Raw genomic sequence first — 21,286 nt, forward strand, 5'->3', positions numbered from 1 at the left:
CCCGCACACAATCGCTGTCTCATAGCCAAATCCGCAAACGTGGAGTGCAGAGAGAGGCCTATGTGATTATGGAAATACGACAGTGTTTTTAAGCCCTGCGCTGCACTCTGTGGCTTTGCATAATCTGGGGTCTGGTTGACAGTGGTATTGCCCCGGGCAGAAGGCCAGGGCTTCATGTTCTAAACACGTGGACGGGTGAATCCACCCTTACGCCCAACTGTGCAAGCATTCTCTTTCACGCGCCAAGAAGTGGCTGGGTCTCTGAAACTTGTTGGCTATTTTTGTATATATCTTGCTAGCCAAATATGCGTTTTAGAATAGAACGGAGTGGAGACTTCTGCCAAAGTGTCTGCTTAAAGCAGAGTAGACCAGCATTTGTTTGTATGGCTGCTATATATATATATATATATATATGAGAGAAACATGGCTTTAAGTTGTCTTATTGCTCAAGGACACCTCTTATGGCCTTTTTACTTGGGAAGCGACTGACTGAGTCAAGACGCATATAGTAATTCATTTGTCAACAACATGTGAGCGGACAGGTAGTGAGGCGCAAGGCAATATCTTGCAGGCAGAGCCACAAGTGGCCATTTTTTTCACACGACGCACAGGACCCTGATTTCATGTGACACATCTGAAGCAGGTGTACTACTGATGTCACGTGACACAGCTGAAGCAGGTGTACTGATGTCACGTGACACAGCTGAAGCAGGTGTACTGATGTCACGTGACACAGCTGAAGCATGTGTACTGATGTCACGTGACACAGCTGAAGCATGTGTACTGATGTCACGTGACACAGCTGAAGCAGGTGTACTGATGTCACGTGACACAGCTGAAGCAGGTGTACTGATTTCATGATGTGACACAGCTGAAGCAGGTGTAGGCTACTGATGTCACGTGACACACCTGAAGCAGGTGTACTGATTTCATGATGTGACACAGCTGAAGCAGGTGTAGGCTACTGATGTCACGTGACACACCTGAAGCAGGTGTACTGTGTATCACTGTTTGCCAGTGCCACTGTATCACTCCACTCCATCTTTAAATGTAATCCGAAATGTATATTATTTTGTAATAATAATCAAAATCTACAAAGTAACTAGTAACACAAGATTTCAAATAATTGTTGTGGAGTAAAAGTACAATATTTGCCTCTGAGATGTACTGTCGTAGAGTAGAAGTAAAAGTGCTGAAAATTGAAAATACCCCAGTAAAGTAAAAGCACCTCAAAATTGTACTTGAGTACAGTACTTAATGTACATAGTTACTTCACAGTTCACACCACTGATAAAATGTACTTTTCCTTCCTTCCAGTCCCAAAGGACGGCCTGAAGAGCCAGGCGGTGTTTGATGAGATCAGGATGTCCTATATCAAGGAGCTGGGCAAGGCCATCGTCAAGAGAGAGGAGAACTCCAGCCAGAACTGGCAACGCTTCTACCAGCTCACCAAGCTACTGGACTCTATGCAGGAGGTGAGACGCACGCACGCACGCACGCACGCACGCACGCACGCACGCACAGATGGCATCGATTCATGTCTGTCTGTCTGTCTGTCTGTCTGTCTGTCTGTCTGTCTGTCTGTCTGTCTGTCTGTCTGTCTGTCTGTCTGTCTGTCTGTCTGTCTGTCTGCCTCTTTTCTTCCTCTCTCTTTCTCTTTCTGCCTCTCTGCCTCTCTCTCTAGTTGAGCTGTATTGTGCAATGTCATTGTGCAAATTTCAACAAAACGTCAAAGATGAAACCGAATGTATTTCATCTACTGTGTGTGTGTGTGTGTGTGTGTGTGTGTGTGTGTGTGTGTGTGTGTGTGTGTGTGTGTGTGTGTGTGTGTGTGTGTGTGTGTGTGTGTGTGTGTGTGTGTGTGTGTGTGTGTGTGTGTGTGTGTGTGTTTGCTTGCTTGCTTGCATGGCATTTGAGCTGTGTTGTGCAATGCCATCATCCAAATTTCAACAGAACTTCAAAGATGAACTGAATCGGTTTAAATAAAACGGGATTCATTCAAACAATGTGTGCGTGTGTGCGTGTGCGCGTGTGCGTGTGTCCTCCAGATGGTGGAGGGGCTCCTGCAGATCTGCTTCTACATCTTCGTGAACAAGTCGCTGAGCGTGGAGTTCCCCGAGATGCTGGCGGAGATCATCACCAACCAGATACCAAAATTCAAAGACGGGAGTGTCAAGCCACTACTGTTTCACCAGAAATGACTGCCTTAAAAAAAAAAAAAAAAAAAAAAAACTGTGAATGCCTTAAAAGAAAAGATATACACCCCCCCCTGCTAAGCCAACCGTCCGGCAATCAAGCGAGCCCCGCCCACCCACTCAGAGATATCCACAACACCTCCATCATGTCCGTTCCACCAGAGACACCGTCCACGGCTCCTCCTGCTACTGCTGCGCAAAGCCCGCTTTATATGCTAGGTTGCGCGCGGGTGTCGGGTAGAAACGTCTTCTCTTCGTATTTGGACTTTGTTTTGTGTTTCTTCCTAAATTAGCGCCCCGCTTGGTCACATTACGGCGTCGCGCAAACAGCACCAAACGTAGCAGATCTGCAGGCTTCAAGCTTCGAGCTTGCAGATCTGCTGCTTTTTTAATTTTAATTCTGGAAAAGTAAACAGTTTTTGGACATATTTCCACCCGACAGAGACGTATATACCAGCTCACTGAACTTCTTGTGAGCTTGTATCTATCTGCCATCTTAGGCAGCGACACCTGCGCGCAACTACTGTGCGTACAACCCCCCGCCCCGTGAACTTCAATTCCCAGAGTGCACCACCGCAACAGGAAGACAAATGTAACCAAGGGTTCTTCTCTCGTGTGTCTTATTTCCAAAAAGGACTCCCGTTATTGGACTCAGAAGGGAGATATGAGCGGAAAGGACACTGTGGGGAGAAAGACCATGTTGTTTTGTTTTATTTCTATCTGCTGGAACCGAGACAGTTTTCCTTTTGGACGATGGAAAGTTTCAGTTGTGAAATCAAGTCATCATCTGTCATGAAAATATTTGACAAATCCATTTTTTTTTCATCTGGCCAACGGGGAGAAATTGAAAAACGGGGGTTTGATTTTATGCATACACACTCGTCATATAACACACACACACACACACACACACACACACACACACACACACACACACACACACACACACACACACACACGTGCGCGGAACACAGAACATACTCACCGAAATGTTTACACATCTGAAAAGGGAAAACTTGTGCCTTTTAGAAAAAAGAAAAAAATCCCATTGCTTTAGGCTACTCGTGCTGCTCCTACGGTATAGCTGTTATCTCTAAACTATCCAGTATTTTGTGTGAGAATCGATCTCTTTTCATAATTCATCTGTTTCTTTGTTTGTTTGTTCTTGCGCTGGCAATTTGAGTTTCTCTCTCTCTCTCTCTCTCTCTCTCTCCAAAAGCCAATTTGAATCGAATATTTTCTAGACGATTTACGAGGTACAAGCCGTGCAATGAGTTAAAAAAACAATACACCAAATGGATGACACAAAAAAGCCAAACGCTTGTTTCCGTTGTGGTTGAAGCCTCTTTTTGTTTGTTTGATTGCCGTCTGTAATGCAAGCAGCTCTTCTGGCCCCCACTCCCTTCCGTCTGTGGTACATTATAAAAAAATGTAGGAATGTAGATTTTATTTGGGGGGGGGGGGGGGGCAAAATAGTTTTGGAATTTGACGACTCCGTGCCCTAGAGCAGTGGTTCTCACCCCCAGCCAGGGGTCCTTGTGGGGCTGTTCCAGGTGGATATACCTTACAGGCAATGGTGGAAAAAATGTCTTTACTTAAGTAAAAGTATCAATACTTCAATTACAAGTGAAAGTCGAGGAATTCAAAATGTATTTGAGTTGGCATCAAAATGTACTTACCAAAGTACTTACCGAAGTACTCATTTTGCAGAATGTTTCATTTCAAGTTTTCAAATGTATAAATATCATTTGAAAATGGCAGGTCTTCAAACTCACAATGCGTCGTCGCATCGCGACGCATTGTGAGCTTGTAGATCGGCTATTTTCAAATGGCCGAAATGTATATGGGGCTGAAGTGGGTATGTTTTGTAGTAATCAGTAAATTAAACACCTACTGATGCACAAACTTGGACACATCATCAGTGTTGTAATCCAGAGATCATTGGATGTTTCTGGGTCTTGCAACAGACACCCTCCTCCAGGGCGACCGAGGCCGATCAGACTGTGTCCAAGTGGCATGCTACTACATCCCCCACTGTCTCATGCGAGACTCAGAGACAGTCAGTAATTGTTGTGGAGTAAAAGTACAATATTTGCCTCTGAGATGCAGTGGAGTACATGTAAAAGTATTGGAAATATTCCAGTAGAGTACAAACACCTCAAAATTGTTACTTACAGTAACAGTACTTGAGTAGGTCTACATAATGTACTTAGTTGCTTTCCACCACTGTTTACAGGTCTGTAACTCTGACAGTTCTAGAGCCACTGCTCTGAGTCCTTGCATGGCCTACTCCTTGCCTCGCACGCAGTGTGATCACTCAAACAGTCTGCGGTTTCCTGGCAGATATATCGAAAGTCGCAGACTTCGGTGTGTCAACTTCCCCTTTAGGGACATGTGACGATGAGCCATCTGCTGTTTCTTAAGGTCAGCTAAGTGTGGCTTTTCATCAAGTGGTTCATCAGTATTCGGTGAACCGAGTGGATTACATATGGACGCTAGGGATTGGAATTGGATTTTTGAAAACCTTAATTAAATTGCATTTAATCGTCAAAAAAATAACTTTCATGGAATCTTATTAAGTATTGATTTGGTCTGCAGGTCTCCATGTTTTAACTTTAGTGTTTTTGTTTTTTGTTTTTTTTAGGGTACATTCCCTACTTCATCATTCTGCAATGTCACACAAAAGTTTGCAAAAACCTTTTGCTACTTTTTGATTTCGAATCCTGAAAAGTAACTGTTTTGGACGGCTACAAATTAAACCACGTCGGAATAAAATGGTATAGGGGTTATCATTTATTAATAAACAGCAGCTTTCTGATATTATTTTTTTGCGTATATTTGAACAGTGATTATAGCGCCGAATGTCCTCAAACGTGTGATTGATTGGACGCAACATGGCAATGATTGCTTTAGCTCCAGGGCGCTCAATTATGAGACTCCAACTCTAATGATAAATCGCTCTCCCTCCGTCTTTCTCTGCAGCCGCTTTGATACCTGTTGGACAAACCCAGTATGTAGCCATGTAGGACACAGATGTTTTCTAAAGAGAGACTTGTAAGACATGTAGGACACAGATGTTTTCTAAAGAGAGACTTGTACGCGTACAAAAATGTTGTACACATTAACACTGGCCTCCCTGTTTTGGGCACATTTTCAAGGAAATGTCACAACAACAACAACAACAACCACCAAAAGGTTTCAAAGATAGCCGATCTACAAGCTCACCCTGTAATTCGGCCCTATACTTAGGGGCTGTTCGGCGTACGACAGATTATATTCTGTATTTTTTCTTAACCCATGAAGACCTGAGGCCAATTCTACAACACGCCTTCTAAATCAGTAGGTTCTCACACTTTCAAAGATGTTTTCAAAAACATTCAAAAATAGCAGATGTACAAGTAGATCTGTACTTTTTTAGATTTGCTATTTTTAAATGGCCAACGCAACAAAATAAATAAATAAAAGGAGACATGCTTTCCTAGTTTTAATGCTGTTAATTTCAGATTTTTTACAGTATTTTTTGAGTGGTGCAACCACTCCAAGGAACAGCAATGTCCTAACCTACCTATGTGACTATGTCTTAAACTATGTTTAGAGTACCAGTAGGGGCAAAAGTGGCGCTGTTGTGCCAGAAACAGAGCGAGAGATAGTGTTGCACTGTTGCCTGCTAATTACAGAGAGAGAGAGAGAGACAGAGAGAGAGAGGCAGGGGGAGAGGAGTTGCACCACTCAGTTCACACGGGTGTGATTTTTCTACCACATTGAACCGTGTAGGGAGTCTAGTGACCAGCATACACACATGAGTGTGTATGTGTGTGTGTGTGTGTGTCCTGTGAAAAGCTCGTCTTTGAACGATACACCTGTAAACGACCTATTGATTCTACAGTAAGCACGAGCTTGACGTAACCAGCCGTGAGCGCACACGAGAACGTTAACAGAAGCAGCATTACACGTGGACTTCCAAACAACGGGGTCCCGCACCACAAATCCATGTTCACACCACCAATGCATCCATCTTTCATTTATTTACCCCCAACCGCCCCCCAAAGCCTTGCTTCTTTGTCGCACACCCCCAACCAAACCAACAACAACCCTTGCTGGCTAAAATGGCCGATAGCGTATCGATTTCTCTCTCTCTCTCTATCTCTCTCTCTCTCTCTCTCTCTCTCTCTCTCTCTGCCCTTCTGATTCTGAATTGGCAGGTAACAGAGCAAAGCTAATGTGGTTGCCATAGAGACCAGTCATTTAGTGTGTTACTGAACGGCTAACGCTTGCCCGCCTCTCTCTCTCTCTATCTCTCTCTCTCTCTCTCTCTCTCTCTCTCTCTCTTTCTCACCGCCAGCTGCTAGCGTTGCCGTTGTCGGGCAGAAACCTCCTATCTCCATATGTGTGTGTGTGTGTGTGTGTGTGTTTTCCTTTTATTTAAGCCCTCTACTTGATCAATGATCATACTACAGCATCAAAAGTAACTTTGGAGCTTGTCAATTTGCTACTGTTGCTATGCTTTTGATTTTCAATCCTGAAAAGTGACAGTTTTTGAACATATGAGGTGTTCAACCGACAGACGATATCCAATTAGAGCCATAATGTTTGTAATTCAGCCATTTTGTCAAAGCCCTGTTCACTTTTAACCGTGGTGCACGTGTGTGTGTGTGTGTGTGTGTGTGTGTGCGTGTGTGTGTGCGTGTGTGCGTGCGTGCGCGCGTGCGTGCGCGCGTGCGTGCGTGCCGGCTCCCAGAGGAAATAACAGGTGTTTGTTGTTTTTATTTTTTATTTCTTTAGCTTTTGCCAGCTTGTGGCCTTTTTTGGGGCCGGAAACGACCTGCCGGGTTCAATGTGTTTTCCAGGGATCATCAATATGTCCGTTCACGGTCAAATTTTACGCACCATTATAACGTTCCTATTTTGATCATAAAACCCAATTACTGAATGTCAAGTCTCCACGTTTCCTTCAGTTCAGATTACGTATGACACTTTATACGACACTATGGCACATTAGGAGTCCAACTAGTACTGGTGGTTGTCAAACGTTTTATTTGCAAGGACTCTGAGAGTGCACAAATGGAACCATTTGAACACTCGGAGTCACAGACCTGCTATGGTCATTCAGGGCTAGCTCTTTGTGTTTCTGGTGATGTTATTGTCCTCTCGTTTTGTATGTCCGTGGCAAAATTGGAATTGTGAGGAAAAAAATGTCCACCACAAGCCAGCATGGCGATGACCCGCCCTGGTCACGCTGGTCCGTACAGGTGTGAGTGGCGCGTCCCCCTGCCTCGGGGCCCACCTCGCCGGTTGACCATTTTTATTATAAAGGACGTTCTTCTTCTGACTCGCGAGCGCTGCGTCTGTCTATATATATTTTTTGCAATAAAATAATGGCAGTGTTCTGGATGCTTCTGTGCAGGTTCGCCACGCTTTGGGCAAGCAGCTTTAGGTTATGTCGCCGTCGGGCACAAGCATTGTCAGGTGGAGCGAGGTCAAAACTCGCAACATGTCGGTCGGTCGGAGGGAGGTCAAAGAGGCTGACCTACGGCGTCTTGACCTCGCTGTCTCTCAACTTTGTACCTCCATATTTCAACTATTTCAAGCTTAAGCTTGTAGATCGGCAATTTGTTTTCTTTTGTAAGTATTGAGCATGTGACTTAATAATAACCAATGGAACGCAGGTTCTTTTTTTTCTCCTGCATTTTCTGAAAACATGACAGTTTTGAACGTACAAGGTTCCCACCCGACAGCGATAATAACCATGCTCTAATAATAACCATATTACCTGAATGGCCGTGCATGTACATATTAAAGAACACAACACATATCCTGTGTAGTGGAAACTCTCTCTATTATCACCCGTTATTATTTTCTTTCTTTGTTTTTGGTTTTTATTTTTCCTCCCCTAAAGCAATTTCTTTTTCTACTTTTCTGGTACATTTTCTCTTGTTTGTTTGTTATTTTCGTTCTCTTTGTCTATTCAAACTAAGTGTTGAATTAAAGGCCTTGTGAAAGGGAGACAGTGAGCCATAGGAATAGGACTTCAAATCAGGACCTTAAGAAATCCTTAACAACATAGTGACACGTTTGAAGATCGATTTCTTGTTAAATGAAATATATATATAAATATATATATATATATATCATCACAAATGACAAAAACAAATGAAAACATAGCTACAATATTTTCAGCAACTTTTGATTACCCTCGCCTAATCCGCTTTGATATGACTAATTTTAATCTAAGATAATTTTTGTACATTGAATGGAGTCGACAAAGTAATTATTTTGTATTTTTTCTGTCGGTCGGTCGGTTTTCGTGTTTGATATTAAGAGGAGACGGATCCCGTTAGACGTGCTATAGCGCCTACGTTTTTTTAGGACGTGTTTGAACATGTTTGTCTTGTAAAGTAAATGTAAATTCTATGAATCAACAGGGGGTGAGGTTTGGGGGAAGGGGGGGGGGGGGGTTGTCTATATTATGAAATGAAACACTGTGTTTTTCAAGTCAGGAAGGTGTGTCGGCAGACTGAGGAAGATTATTTTGTATAGCATCCAGAGTGACCAAAGCAGAGAATTTATATCTATCTATATATATTTATCATATATATAATCTATGTATAATTATGTATATGTATAGATATATATAAATAAAAGAGATAAGGAAACAAAAAAAGAAGTATTTTGAGGAGTTACAAGATGACGTAGCACTTATTATCCGATGTTGAGTACTTCTGTTTATTGGAAAGGTATCTTTACGTTAAAAAGGAACCCCTTGTACATTGCTGTGAGGATTTATCAGTCACTTAAAGAGAAAAATGAAATAAAGAAAAAAAAAGAGAAAAAAAAAAGTTGAAACTGTGTATCAAAGTGAATCTACCAGAGCCTGACAAATTGCACTACCCCAATACTGGTTGATAAAAGTCTATTTTATATTTAAAAATAAAACAAATAAACATAAAAAACCTATTAAAAAAACGGCAGATATTATCTATAAAGATTCAAGGGCAGATCTTGTTTCACTGGTATATATGGCTTTCATTCTTGTCCCTTCTGTTCGTTATTTCAGTTATGTAAATGTAATCTGATGTAAGACACAAAAAAATGAAACAAAAATATATATAAAATGTATTTGTTTAAAAAAACAAAACAAAAAGCGAATAGTTTGTATTACTTCTGTATGACACTTTGTAGTCCCTTGTCCTTATTTTCACCTATTTGATTAAATGTTGAATTAAGTGGTCTGTGTCAGTTCCTTTGGCTAGCTTTGCATTGGAGAACAGTGTTGTTGTTTTCTGAATCATCAACAACGTTTTTTTTCATGTTTTTCATCATTTTTTAAAATCCTCCAAAAACATGTCTTCCGAAACCATGAACTATAGTATGTCGTTTTTTCATACTTTAAAAAAATAGTACTAGTAATAGAAATTTATAATGGGGGTCAATGGCAGATTTTGGCACGTAAAAAAACACTTTCACCTAGAAACTCCATTCACACTTTTTATAATTCAGCTTACTGTGGACACACATGCTGGAACGTTTTACTTTGAAATGTTTTGTAGTTATTTAACTTAAGCCCCCAATGCATTCTCAATGACAATAGCACAAACTCTGGCACGCTACTAGTCCTACATACTTACAAACTCCATTCAAACTTTAATAGGTTAATCTTACAGTGGTCATGTTTGCCTGAAAATGAATATTTGAAATGTTTCATAGTTTTAGAAATGTAGTGCTTTCAAATTTGAGAAGTTTATAATGGGGGTCAATGGCAGATTTTGACACGTCAAAAAATTACTTTCACCTAGAAACTCCATTCACACTTTTTACAACAGCTTACTGTGGACATATCCTGGAACTTTGAAATGTTTTGTAGTTTCGGAGTTATTTAACTTAAGCCTGAATGCATTCTCAATGGAAATAGCACAAACTTTGCCATGCTATATATATTCTTACACATAGAAACCCCATTCAAACTTTAAAATGTTTTTTCAAAGAAAAAAATTCATCTTTCTTTGAAATCCTCAAAAAAACGTGAAAAACTACATGCTATAGTATTCCATACGAAACCATGAACTATAGTATGTCGCTTTTTCGTGATTTTCATCTTTCTTTGAAATCCTCAAAAATCGTGAAAAACTACATGTGGGCTCTACACACCCTCCGCCAACCTAGTCCCCATATACATGGGCATGGGGAGAGTAATGGACTTGAACTCATGCTTTCATGCCTGAGTGTCCAAGTTGCTCCTTTACACCTGACCCTGGCTGGCCATATATTTATAGACCAGGATTACTGCATGTTTTTTGTGAGGGTACCTACCCTAGGGGACACGGGGAGAACATGCAAACTCCACACAGAAAGGCCCTTTCGCCAACCCCCGCCTCGGGTATGGGCACTGATGACGCGGAGGAGGAAACACACCGCCAGCACCCACAGCGCCCCAAACGGGAATCGAACCCAGGACCTTCTAGCTGTGAGGCGACAACACTACCAACTGTGCCACCGTGCCACCACTACCAACTGTGCCACGGTGGACATGTTTGCCTGAAAAGGAATCTTTGAAAAGTTTCATAGTTTTAGAAATAAAGTTCTTTCAAATTTGAGTGATTTATAATGGGGGTCAATGATTCATTTTTTTAAAATCCTCTATAAACATGAAAATCGACATATGCTCAATGGCAGCTCTATGGCACGTCAAAAAATCACTTTCACCTAGAAACTCCATTCACACGTTTTATAATTCAGCTTACTGTGGGCACGCATGCTGGAACTTTTTACTTTGAAATGTTTTGTAGTTTCTGAGTTATTTAACTTAAACGCCCAATGCATTCAAAATGGCAATAGCACAAACTTTGGCATGCTACTAGTCCTACATACTTACACCTAGAAACCCCATTCAAACCTATTTAGGTTCATCTTACGGTGGACATGTTTGCCTGAAAAGGAATCTTTGAAATGTTTCATAGTTTTAGAAATATAGTGCTTTCAAATTTGAGAAGTTTATAATGGGGCTCAATGGCAGCTCTATGGCATGTCAAAAAGTCACTTTCACTATAGAAACGGGCTATAGGCCATGGTCTCAGAGTCATTTTCGTCTTTTTTTCAAATCCTCAAAAATGATGGAAAACGGCATGCTATAGTATGCTGTCTGATATGGGCTATAGCCCATGGTCAAAAATGATGAAAAATGAGGATTTGAAAAAAAGACGAAAATCACTCCGAGACCATGGGCTATATATAGCCCATCGTCTCGGAGTCATTTTCGTCTTTTTTTCAAATCCTCGTTTTCGTCTTTTTTTCAAATCCTCAAAAATGATGGAAAACGGCATGCTATAGCATGCCGTCCGATATGGGCCCATGGTCAAAAATGATGAAAAACGAGGATTTGAAAAAAAGACGAAAATCACTCCGAGACCATGGGCTATAGCCCATCGTCTCGGAGTCATTTTCGTCTTTTTTTCAAATCCTCAAAAATGATGGAAAGCGGCATGCTATAGTATGTCGTTCGAGACCATGGCCTATAGCCCATCGTCTCGGAGTCATTTTCGTCTTTTTTTCAAATCCTCAAAAATGATAAAAAACGGAATGCTATAGTATGCCGTCCGATATGGGCTATAGCTCATGGTCAAAATGATGAAAAACGAGGTTTTGAAAAAAAGACGAAAATCACTCCGAGACCATGGGCTATAGCCCATGGTCCCGGGGTCATTTTCGTCTTTTTTTCTAATCCTCAAAAATGATGGAAAACGGCATGCTATAGTATGCCGTCCGATATGGGCTATAGCCCATGGTCAAAAATGATGAAAAACGAGGATTTGAAAAAAAGACGAAAATCACTTCGAGACCATGGGCTATAGCCCATCGTCTCGGAGTCATTTTCGTCTTTTTTTCAAATCCTCAAAAATGATGGAAAGCGGCATGCTATAGTATGCCGTTCGAGACCATGGCCTATAGCCCATCGTCTCGGAGTCATTTTCGTCTTTTTTTCAAATCCTCAAAAATGATGGAAAGCGGCATGCTATAGTATGCCGTTCGAGACCATGGCCTATAGCCCATCGTCTCGGAGTCATTTTCGTCTTTTTTTCAAATCCTCGTTTTCGTCTTTTTTTCAAATCCTCGTTTTCGTATTTTTTTCAAATCCTCAAAAATGATGAAAAACGGAATGCTATAGTATGCCGTCCGATATGGGCTATAGCCCATGGTCAAAAATGATGAAAAACGAGGTTTTGAAAAAAAGACGAAAATCACTCCGAGACCATGGGCTATAGCCCATGGTCCCGGAGTCATTTTCGTCTTTTTTTCAAATCCTCAAAAATGATGGAAAACGGCATGCTATAGTATGCCGTCCGATATGGGCTATAGCCCATGGTCAAAAATGATGAAAAACGAGGATTTGAAAAAAAGACGAAAATCACTCCGAGACCATGGGCTATAGCCCATCGTCTCGGAGTCATTTTCGTCTTTTTTTCAAATCCTCAAAAATGATGGAAAGCGGCATGCTATAGTATGCCGTTCGAGACCATGGCCTATAGCCCATCGTCTTGGAGTCATTTTCGTCTTTTTTTCAAATCCTCGTTTTCGTCTTTTTTTCAAATCCTCGTTTTCGTCTTTTTTTCAAATCCTCAAAAATGATGAAAAACGGAATGCTATAGTATGCCGTCCGATATGGGCTATAGCCCATGGTAAAAAATGATGAAAAACGAGGATTTGAAAAAAAGACGAAAATCACTCCGAGACCATGGGCTATAGCCCATCGTCTCGGAGTCATTTTCGTCTTTTTTTCAAATCCTCAAAAATGATGGAAAGCGGCATTCTATAGTATGCCGTTCGAGACCATGGCCTATAGCCCATCGTCTGAGTCATTTTCGTCTTTTTTTCAAATCCTCAAAAATGATGGAAAGCGGCATGCTATAGTATGCCGTTCGAGACCATGGCCTATAGCCCATCGTCTCGGAGTCATTTTCGTCTTTTTTTCAAATCCTCGTTTTCATGGCCTATAGCCCATCGTCTTGGAGTCATTTTCGTCTTTTTTTCAAATCCTCGTTTTCGTCTTTTTTTCAAATCCTCGTTTTCGTCTTTTTTTCAAATCCTCAAAAATGATGAAAAACGGAATGCTATAGTATGCCGTCCGATATGGGCTATAGCCCATGGTAAAAAATGATGAAAAACGAGGATTTGAAAAAAAGAAAAAAATGGCCTATAGCCCATCGTCTTGGAGTCATTTTCGTCTTTTTTTCAAATCCTCGTTTTCGTCTTTTTTTCAAATCCTCGTTTTCGTCTTTTTTTCAAATCCTCAAAAATGATGAAAACGGAATGCTATAGTATGCCGTCCGATATGGGCTATAGCCCATGGTAAAAAATGATGAAAAACGAGGATTTGAAAAAAAGACGAAAATCACTCCGAGACCATGGGCTATAGCCCATCGTCTCGGAGTCATTTTCGTATTTTTTTCAAATCCTCAAAAATGATGGAAAGCGGCATTCTATAGTATGCCGTTCGAGACCATGGCCTATAGCCCATCGTCTGAGTCATTTTCGTCTTTTTTTCAAATCCTCAAAAATGATGGAAAGCGGCATGCTATAGTATGCCGTTCGAGACCATGGCCTATAGCCCATCGTCTCGGAGTCATTTTCGTCTTTTTTTCAAATCCTCGTTTTCGTCTTTTTTTCAAATCCTCAAAAATGATAAAAAACGGAATGCTATAGTATCCCGTCCGATATGGGCTATAGCTCATGGTCAAAAATGATGAAAAACAAGGTTTTGAAAAAAAGACGAAAATCACTCCGAGACCATGGGCTATAGCCCATCGTCTCGGAGTCATTTTCGTCTTTTTTTCAAATCCTCAAAAATGATGGAAAGCGGCATGCTATAGTATGCCGTTCGAGACCATGGCCTATAGCCCATCGTCTCGGAGTCATTTTCGTCTTTTTTTCAAATCCTCGTTTTCGTCTTTTTTTCAAATCCTCAAAAATGATGGAAAGCGGCATGCTATAGTATGCCGTCTGATATGGGCTATAGCTCATGGTCAAAAATGATGAAAAACGAGGTTTTGAAAAAAAGACGAAAATCACTCCGAGACCATGGGCTATAGACCATCGTCTCGGAGTCATTTTCGTCTTTTTTTCTAATCCTCAAAAATGATGGAAAACGGCATGCTATAGTATGCCGTCCGATATGGGCTATAGCACATGGTCAAAAATGATGAAAAACGAGGATTTGAAAAAAAGACGAAAATCACTCCGAGACCATGGGCTATAGACCATCGTCTCGGAGTCATTTTCGTCTTTTTTTCAAATCCTCAAAAATGATGGAAAGCGGCATGCTATAGTATGCCGTTCGAGACCATGGCCTATAGCCCATCGTCTCGGAGTCATTTTCGTCTTTTTTTCAAATCCTCGTTTTCGTCTTTTTTTCAAATCCTCAAAAATGATGGAAAACGGCATGCTATAGTATGCTGTCCGATATGTGCTATAGCCCATGGTAAAAATGATGAAAAACGAGGATTTGAAAAAAAGACGAAAATCACTCCGAGACCATGGGCTATAGCCCATCGTCTCGGAGTCATTTTCGTCTTTTTTTCAAATCCTCAAAAATGATGGAAAGCGGCATGCTATAGTATGCCGTTCGAGACCATGGCCTATAGCCCATCGTCTCGGAGTCATTTTCGTCTTTTTTTCAAATCCTCGTTTTTGTCTTTTTTTCAAATCCTCAAAAATGATAAAAAACGGCATGCTATAGTATGCCGTCCGATATGGGCTATAGCTCAATAGTCAAAAATGATTAAAAACGAGGATTTGAAAAAAAGACGAAAATCACTCCGAGACCATGGGCTATATATAGCCCATGGTCTCGGAGTCATTTTCGTCTTTTTTTCAAATCCTCAAAAATGATGGAAAACGGGATGCTATAGTATGCCGTCCGATATGGGCTATAGCCCATGGTCAAAAATGATGAAAAACGAGGATTTGAAAAAAAGACGAAAATCACTCCGAGACCATGGGCTATAGCCCATCGTCTCGGAGTCATTTTCGTCTTTTTTTCAAATCCTCAAAAATGATGGAAAGCGGCATGCTATAGTATGCCGTTCGAGACCATGGCCTATAGCCCATCGTCTCGGAGTCATTTTCGTCTTTTTTTCAAATCCTCGTTTTCGTCTTTTTTTCAAATCCTCGTTTTCGTCTTTTTTTCAAATCCTCAAAAATGATAAAAAACGGAATGCTATAGTATGCCGTCCGATATGGGCTATAGCTCATGGTCAAAAATGATGATCTCTATGGCAATAGCACAAACTTTGGCATGCTACTAGTCCTACATACGTACACCTAGCAACCCCATTCTAGTCTACTTAGGTTCATCTTATGGTGGACATGTTTGCCTGAAAAGGAATCTTTGAAATGTTTCATAGTTTTAGAAATATAGTGCTTTCAAATTTGAGACATTTACAATGGGGCTCAATGGCAGACATTGGCACGTCAAAAAAGCACTTTCACCTAGAAACTCCATTCACACTTTTTATTATTCAGCTTACTGTGGAGACACATGCTGGAACTTTTTACTTTGAAATGTTTTGTAGTTTCTGAGTTATTTAACTTAAACGCCCAATGCATTCTCTATGGCAATAGCGCAAACTTTGTCATGCTACTAGTCCTACATACTTACACCTAGAAACCCCATTCTAGCCTACTTAGGTTCATCTTACGGTGGACATGTTTGCCTGAAAAGGAATCTTTGAAATGTTTCATAGTTTTAGAAATATAGTGCTTTAAAATTTGAGAAATTTACAATGGGGCTCAATGGCAGACATTGGCACGTCAAAAAAGCACTTTCACCTAGAAACTACATTCACACTAATATTCAGCTTACTGTGGAGACACATGCTGGAACTTTTCACTTTGAAATGTTTTGTAGTTTCTGAGTTATTTAACTTAAACGCCCAATGCATTCTCTATGTCGTCACGCTTTTTCGTCACGCTTGTTCGTCACGCTTGGGGAGGGACTGGGCCTGTAAATGACAACAAAACTAAAACAAAGGCACTGGTGTTGGCACCCTTGGTTTACCGGGACAGGGTTCAATTCCCTGAGTGCCCTGCTCATTTTGTCGTAGGGCCTATTTACAATTACATGGTTTATTATTTTTATTTAATTTCTGCGTTTGTCTGGTTTGACTGGTGCTGCAGATCCTCAACATTATTAAACAAGACTTTTTCATTTGAAAGAAAGATGAAAATCACGAAAAAACTACATACCGGTACTATAACGACAAATTAAAAGACGAAAATCACTCCGAGACCATGGTCTCGGAGTCATTTTCGTCTTTTTTTCAAATCCTCAAAAATGATGGAAAACGGCATGCTATAGTATGCCGTCCGATATGGGCTATAGCCCATGGTAAAAATGATGAAAAACGAGGATTTGAAAAAAAGACGAAAATCACTCCGAGACCATGGGCTATAGCCCATGGTCTCGGAGTCATTTTCGTCTTTTTTTTCAAATCCTCAAAAATGATGGAAAGCGGCATGCTATAGTATGCCGTTCGAGACCATGGCCTATAGCCCATCGTCTCGGAGTCATTTTCGTATTTTTTTCAAATCCTCGTTTTCGTCTTTTTTTCAAATCCTCAAAAATGATAAAAAACGGCATGCTATAGTATGCCGTCCGATATGGGCTATAGCCCATGGTCAAAAATGATGAAAAACGAGGATTTGAAAAAAAGACGAAAATCACTCCGAGACCATGGGCTATAGCCCATCGTCTCGGAGTCATTTTCGTCTTTTTTTTAAATCCTCAAAAATGATGGAAAGCGGCATGCTATAGTATGCCGTTCGAGACCATGGCCTATAGCCCATCGTCTCGGAGTCATTTTCGTCTTTTTTTCAAATCCTCGTTTTCGTCTTTTTTTCAAATCCTCAAAAATGATAAAAAACGGCATGCTATAGTATGCCGTCCGATATGGGCTATAGCTCATGGTCAAAAATGATTAAAAACGAGGATTTGAAAAAAAGACGAAAATCACTCCGGCTATAGCCCATGGTCTCGGAGTCATTTTCGTCTTTTTTTCAAATCCTCAAAAATGATGGAAAACGGCATGCTATAGTATGCCGTCCGATATGGGCTATAGCCCATGGTCAAAAATGATGAAAAACGAGGATTTGAAAAAAAGACGAAAATCACTCCGAGACCATGGGCTATAGCCCATCGTCTCGGAGTCATTTTCGTCTTTTTTTCAAATCCTCAAAAATGATGGAAAGCGGCATGCTATAGTATGCCGTTCGAGACCATGGCCTATAGCCCATGGTCTCGGAGTCATTTTCGTCTTTTTTTCAAATCCTCAAAAATGATGGAAAACGGCATGCTATAGTATGCCGTCCGATATGGGCTATAGCCCATGGTCAAAAATGATGAAAAACGAGGATTTGAAAAAAAGACGAAAATCACTCCGAGACCATGGGCTATAGCCCATCGTCTCGGAGTCATTTTCGTCTTTTCTTCAAATCCTCGTTTCGTCTTTTTTTCAAATCCTCAAAAATTATAAAAAACGGAATGCTATAGTATGCCGTCCGATATGGGCTATAGCTCATGGTCAAAAATGATGATCTCTATGGCAATAGCACAAACTTTGGCATGCTACTAGTCCTACATACGTACACCTAGCAACCCCATTCTAGTCTACTTAGGTTCATCTTATGGTGGACATGTTTGCCTGAAAAGGAATCTTTGAAATGTTTCATAGTTTTAGAAATATAGTGCTTTCAAATTTGAGACATTTACAATGGGGCTCAATGGCAGACATTGGCACGTCAAAAAAGCACTTTCACCTAGAAACTCCATTCACACTTTTTATTATTCAGCTTACTGTGGAGACACATGCTGGAACTTTTTACTTTGAAATGTTTTGTAGTTTCTGAGTTATTTAACTTAAACGCCCAATGCATTCTCTATGGCAATAGCACAAACTTTGGCATGCTACTAGTCCTATATACTTACACCTAGCAACCCCATTCTAGCCTACTTAGGTTCATCTTACGGTGGACATGTTTGCCTGAAAAGGAATCTTTGAAATGTTTCATAGTTTTAGAAATATAGTGCTTTCAAATTTGAGACATTTACAATGGGGCTCAATGGCAGACATTGGCACGTCAAAAAAGCACTTTCACCTAGAAACTCCATTCACACTTTTTATTATTCAGCTTACTGTGGAGACACATGCTGGAACTTTTTACTTTGAAATGTTTTGTAGTTTCTGAGTTATTTAACTTAAACGCCCAATGCATTCTCTATGGCAATAGCGCAAACTTTGGCATGCTACTAGTCCTACATACTTACACCTAGAAACCCCATTCTAGCCTACTTAGGTTCATCTTACGGTGGACATGTTTGCCTGAAAAGGAATCTTTGAAATGTTTCATAGTTTTAGAAATATAGTGCTTTAAAATTTGAGAAATTTACAATGGGGCTCAATGGCAGACATTGGCACGTCAAAAAAGCACTTTCACCTAGAAACTACATTCACACTAATATTCAGCTTACTGTGGAGACACATGCTGGAACTTTTCACTTTGAAATGTTTTGTAGTTTCTGAGTTATTTAACTTAAACGCCCAATGCATTCTCTATGTCGTCACGCTTTTTCGTCACGCTTGTTCGTCACGCTTGGGGAGGGATTGGGCCTGTAAATGACAACAAAACTAAATAAAGGCACTGGTGTTGGCACACTTGGTTTACCGGGACAGGGTTCAATTCCCTGAGTGCCCTGCTCATTTTGTTGTAGGGCCTATTTACAATTACATGGTTTATTATTTTTATTTAATTTCTGCGTTTGTCTGGTTTGACTGGTGCTGCAGATCCTCAACATTATTAAACAAGACTTTTTCATTTGAAAGAAAGATGAAAATCACGAAAAAACTACATACCGGTACTATAACGACAAATAAAAAGACGAAAATCACTCCGAGACCATGGTCTCGGAGTCATTTTCGTCTTTTTTTCAAATCCTCAAAAATGATGGAAAACGGCATGCTATAGTATGCCGTCCGATATGGGCTATAGCCCATGGTAAAAATGATGAAAAACGAGGATTTGAAAAAAAGACGAAAATCACTCCGAGACCATGGGCTATAGCCCATGGTCTCGGAGTCATTTTCGTCTTTTTTTCAAATCCTCAAAAATGATGGAAAACGGAATGCTATAGTATGCCGTCCGATATGGGCTATAGCTCATGGTCAAAAATGATGAAAAACGAGGTTTTGAAAAAAAGACGAAAATCACTCCGAGACCATGGGCTATAGCCCATCGTCTCGGAGTCATTTTCGTCTTTTTTTCAAATCCTCAAAAATTATGGAAAGCGGCATGCTATAGTATGCCGTTCGAGACCATGGCCTATAGCCCATCGTCTTGGAGTCATTTTCGTCTTTTTTTCAAATCCTCAAAAATGATAAAAAACTGAATGCTATAGTATGCCGTCCGATATGGGCTATAGCTCATGGTCAAAAATGATTAAAAACGAGGATTTGAAAAAAAGACGAAAATCACTCCGAGACCATGGGCTATAGCCCATGGTCTCGGAGTCATTTTTGTCTTTTTTTCAAATCCTCAAAAATGATGGAAAACGGCATGCTATAGTATGCCGTCCGATATGGGCTATAGCCCATGGTCAAAAATGATGAAAAACGAGGTTTTGAAAAAAAGACGAAAATCACTCCGAGACCATGGGCTATAGCCCATCGTCTCGGAGTCATTTTCGTCTTTTTTTCAAATCCTCAAAAATGATGGAAAGCAGCATGCTATAGTATGCCGTTCGAGACCATGGCCTATAGCCCATCGTCTCGGAGTCATTTTCGTCTTTTTTTCAAATCCTCGTTTTCGTCTTTTTTTCAAATCCTCGTTTTCGTCTTTTTTTCAAATCCTCGTTTTCGTCTTTTTTTCAAATCCTCGTTTTCGTCTTTTTTTTAAATCCTCAAAAATGATAAAAAACGGAATGCTATAGTATGCCGTCCGATATGGGCTATAGCTCATGGTCAAAAATGATGATCTCTGTGGCAATAGCACAAACTTTGGCATGCTACTAGTCCTACATACGTACACCTAGCAACCCCATTCTAGCCTACTTAGGTTCATCTTATGGTGGACATGTTTGCCTGAAAAGGAATCTTTGAAATGTTTCATAGTTTTAGAAATATAGTGCTTTCAAATTTGAGACATTTACAATGGGGCTCAATGGCAGACATTGGCACGTCAAAAAAGCACTTTCACCTAGAAACTCCATTCACACTTTTTATTATTCAGCTTACTGTGGAGACACATGCTGGAACTTTTTACTTTGAAATGTTTTGTAGTTTCTGAGTTATTTAACTCAAACGCCCAATGCATTCTCTATGGCAATAGCGCAAACTTTGGCATGCTACTAGTCCTACATACTTACACCTAGAAACCCCATTCTAGCCTACTTAGGTTCATCTTACGGTGGACATGTTTGCCTGAAAAGGAATCTTTGAAATGTTTCATAGTTTTAGAAATATAGTGCTTTCAAATTTGAGAAATTTACAATGGGGCTCAATGGCAGACATTGGCACGTCAAAAAAGCACTTTCACCTAGAAACTACATTCACACTTTTTAATATTCAGCTTATTGTGGAGACACATGCTGGAACTTTTTACTTTGAAATGTTTTGTGTTTCTGAGTTATTTAACTTAAACGCCCAATGCATTCTCTATGGCAATAGCACAAACATTGGCATGCTACTAGTCCTACATACTTACACCTAGCAACCCCATTCTAGCCTACTTAGGTTCATCTTACGGTGGACATGTTTGCCTGAAAAGGAATCTTTGAAATGTTTCATAGTTTTAGAAATATAGTGCTTTCAAATTTGAGACATTTACAATGGGGCTCAATGGCAGACATTGGCACGTCAAAAAAGCACTTTCACCTAGAAACTCCATTCACACTTTTTATTATTCAGCTTACTGTGGAGACACATGCTGGAACTTTTTACTTTGAAATGTTTTGTAGTTTCTGAGTTATTTAACTTAAACGCCCAATGCATTCTCTATGGCAATAGCGCAAACTTTGGCATGCTACTAGTCCTACATACTTACACCTAGAA

The 21,286-nt window shown here is 40.4% G+C and overlaps 1 protein-coding gene across 1 annotated transcript in view; it reads left to right on the forward strand.

The window, feature by feature from the left end:
• Positions 1-8,026, forward strand: part of LOC306928503 (glucocorticoid receptor-like) — a 99,412-nt gene extending 91,386 nt beyond the window's left edge. The window contains exons 8-9 of the mRNA XM_079508674.1: positions 1,318-1,475; positions 2,049-8,026. Coding sequence (XP_079364800.1) covers positions 1,318-1,475; positions 2,049-2,201 — 311 coding nt within the window. The 3' untranslated portion in view covers positions 2,202-8,026. The remainder of the gene's footprint in view (positions 1-1,317; positions 1,476-2,048) is intronic.
• Positions 8,027-21,286: the final 13,260 nt, after the last annotated feature.

This window comes from Electrona antarctica (assembly GCF_951216825.1).
Source record: "Electrona antarctica genome assembly, chromosome: 8".
Taxonomy (NCBI): Eukaryota; Metazoa; Chordata; class Actinopteri; order Myctophiformes; family Myctophidae; genus Electrona; species Electrona antarctica.